Here is a 2,705-nt window from a genome sequence, read left to right as displayed (position 1 = left end):
TAAATAAATAAAACATAATAAAAGAGATAGAAGAAATTATCAATAATAATAATAATAATAGTCACGAGTTTTGAGCGTTGTCATTTAACCATATGCTTAAAACGTGAGCACAGCATTGAGACAACAGCAAGCTTCCTGACATTAAATGCAGTGAGTAATAAGTTAGTGTGCGGAGCGCTTATTAAGCTGTTAGTTAGCGTTAGCTGTCACAGTGTTGTGTTAGCTCTGTGCTAACAAGCTGCTGACAGTCAGCCTCTTACCTTGAGCAGTCACAGCCGAAAACCTCAAAACATCCAAATGATAGGACATAAAAAATAAAACAAACGAGAAGTGAAGTTTATTCGAAATCCTCGTCATATTTTTGATTTAACTAGATGAACAGTTATCACGACATGCTGAGCTGTGAGGCGGTCCTGTTCGGCTCGTAGGAAAGAGCATTTCAAGCTGAAGCGGAAGAAAATAAATGTTGCACCTCTAAATTCTGCTTCCGGATATTAATCCGACTTCCGGAGGGCCAACGCGCAAACTAATAGAAATAAAGAAAGAAAGAAAGAAAACTGTTTTTTGATTGTGAAGAATTTGTTGGCTAGGTTATGTAACCAAGCAGGCAGAGAGGCAGAGTTAGAGAGAAAAATTAAACACACTATGTGTAGTTTTAAAATGTTTTAGGCTATTAAAAAGGTATTGGAATAAGATTAAGGTTGGGTATTCTCTTACTCTACGTAAACCCATCTCTGCTATATTCCATTTGTGCGCCTATCTTATTTGATTTCATGTAAAAATTAAAATTAAAATTAAAAAAATTTATGGTTGGTGATTGCTCTTAATGTCATTCTACTGCTTTTATATGCCGGTGTGAAGCACTTTAATTTGTCCATGTTTGAAATGTGAAGCCTATAGGACTAAAAAATAAAGCGGCCTTCCTTGTCCTGTCTTATGTGAATAGCTTTTATTTGATTCAATTAAATCCATGAGGGCCTGTTGGTACAGGCCCTCATGGATTTCCAGAAGTATAACTGATCTGTCTAATTACATTTATTTCTCTGAAATTCTTTTTAGTAACCTGTGTTAACTTCTGGTGTTGGTTTTATAAAAATATTGTTACTTTATATGGTCCTTGTCCTGTCCAGGGGTGGTACATTATGTATTCATTGACATGTCCTAACAATTCGATAAACACACCGCAAAAATGCATTTTACTTGAAATGTGATACATATGTTAATAGTATTATATTAGTAGTAGTAGTGGATATTCTAAGTGTGTAGTTATGTAATACTGACACTATAAAACTGCTCCTCTTCCTGGAATAAAGCACAACTTGTTTCTAACTTATTTAATAAATGTTTATAACTCCACCTCCTGCTCAAAGTCTGTTCAGCTCAGAAATTTGTCGTCCCCTCCCCTTCCACAGATCTGCCAGTTTGCAGATGGGTGTAAACACCATGTGATCAAATGTAAAAGCTGTGAGCTCATACACTGCAGATCAGAATGAGAATGAGGAAATGAGCCACAGCCTTTTATCAGGAAACAGAGAGTGAAACTTACTGACACTTTGTTGTCTAGAGGAGAAATGGCGCAGCAAGTGATTCTGGATCGAGAAAACCTGAGCTGTTCAATCTGTCTGGATCTTCTAAAGGATCCGGTGACTATTCCCTGTGGGCACAGCTACTGCATGAGCTGTATTAAAGAGTGCTGGGATGAGGAGCAAGAGAAGAAGAATACAAACAGCTGCCCTCAGTGCAGGCAGAGCTTCACACCAAGGCCTGTCCTGGTGAAAAGTACCATGTTAGCAGAGTTTATGGAGAAACTGAAGAAAGTTGGACTTCAAGCTGCTTCACCTGATCATTCCTATGCAGGACCTGAAGATGTGGCCTGTGATTTCTGCTCTGGGATGAAGCTGAAAGCCTTCAAGTCCTGTCTGATGTGTATGGCTTCTTTCTGCGAGCAGCACCTGCAGCCTCACTACAATGTGGCTCCATTAAAGAAACACAAGCTGGTTGAAGCCACTTTAAAGCTTCAGGAGAACATCTGCTCTCGCCACGACGAGGTGATGAAGATCTTCTGCCGCACTGATCAGCAGGGCATCTGTTATCTCTGCTCCATGGACGATCATAAAGGCCATGACATCGTCTCTGCTGCAGCAGAGAGGGCTGAGAGGCAGACGCAGCTCGGGGTGAGTCGCCAAAACATCCAACAGAGAGTCCAGGACAGAGAGAGAGATATCGAGCAGCTTCAGCAGAGGGTGGAGGCATTCAATCTTTCTGCTGATGAAGCTGTGAGGGACAGTGAGAAGATCTTCACTGAGCTGATCCGTCTCATCGAGAAAAGAAGATCTGAAGTGAAGCAGCAGATCAGATCCCAACAGAAAACTAAAGTGAGTCAAGCCAAAGAGCTGGAGGAGAAGCTGCAGCAGGAGATCACTGAGCTGCAGAGGAAAGACACGGAGCTGGAGAAGCTCTCACACACAGAGGATCACCTGCATTTCCTAAACAACTATTCCTCACTGTCTCACCTGAGTGAGTCTGAAGACGTACCCAGCATTGATATCACTCTGAGCTCTTTTAAAGATGTGACAGCGGCAGTGTCAGAGGTCAGAGATAAACTGCAGGCTGTTCTGAGTGAGGAGTGGGCAAAGATCTCAGTGGCAGCGACTCAAGTGGAAGTTTTACTGCCCACAACCAGAGCTGAATTCATGAGATATTCT

At 41.5% G+C, this 2,705-nt stretch overlaps 1 protein-coding gene across 1 annotated transcript; it reads left to right on the top strand.

Moving 5' to 3' along the window:
* Window positions 1-1,519: 1,519 nt before the first annotated feature.
* On the top strand, window positions 1,520-2,699 carry LOC121964824 (E3 ubiquitin/ISG15 ligase TRIM25-like; the record flags this gene model as incomplete). The annotated part of the gene is made up of 1 exon (XM_042515008.1): window positions 1,520-2,699. A coding segment is annotated over exon 1 (1,128 nt), but the record flags the coding sequence as incomplete, so codon positions are not given.
* Window positions 2,700-2,705: the final 6 nt, after the last annotated feature.

The sequence above is a fragment of the Plectropomus leopardus genome, unplaced genomic scaffold, assembly GCF_008729295.1.
Source record: "Plectropomus leopardus isolate mb unplaced genomic scaffold, YSFRI_Pleo_2.0 unplaced_scaffold17366, whole genome shotgun sequence".
Lineage (NCBI taxonomy): Eukaryota > Metazoa > Chordata > Actinopteri > Perciformes > Serranidae > Plectropomus > Plectropomus leopardus.
This window is presented reverse-complemented; position numbering and strand designations above follow the sequence as displayed.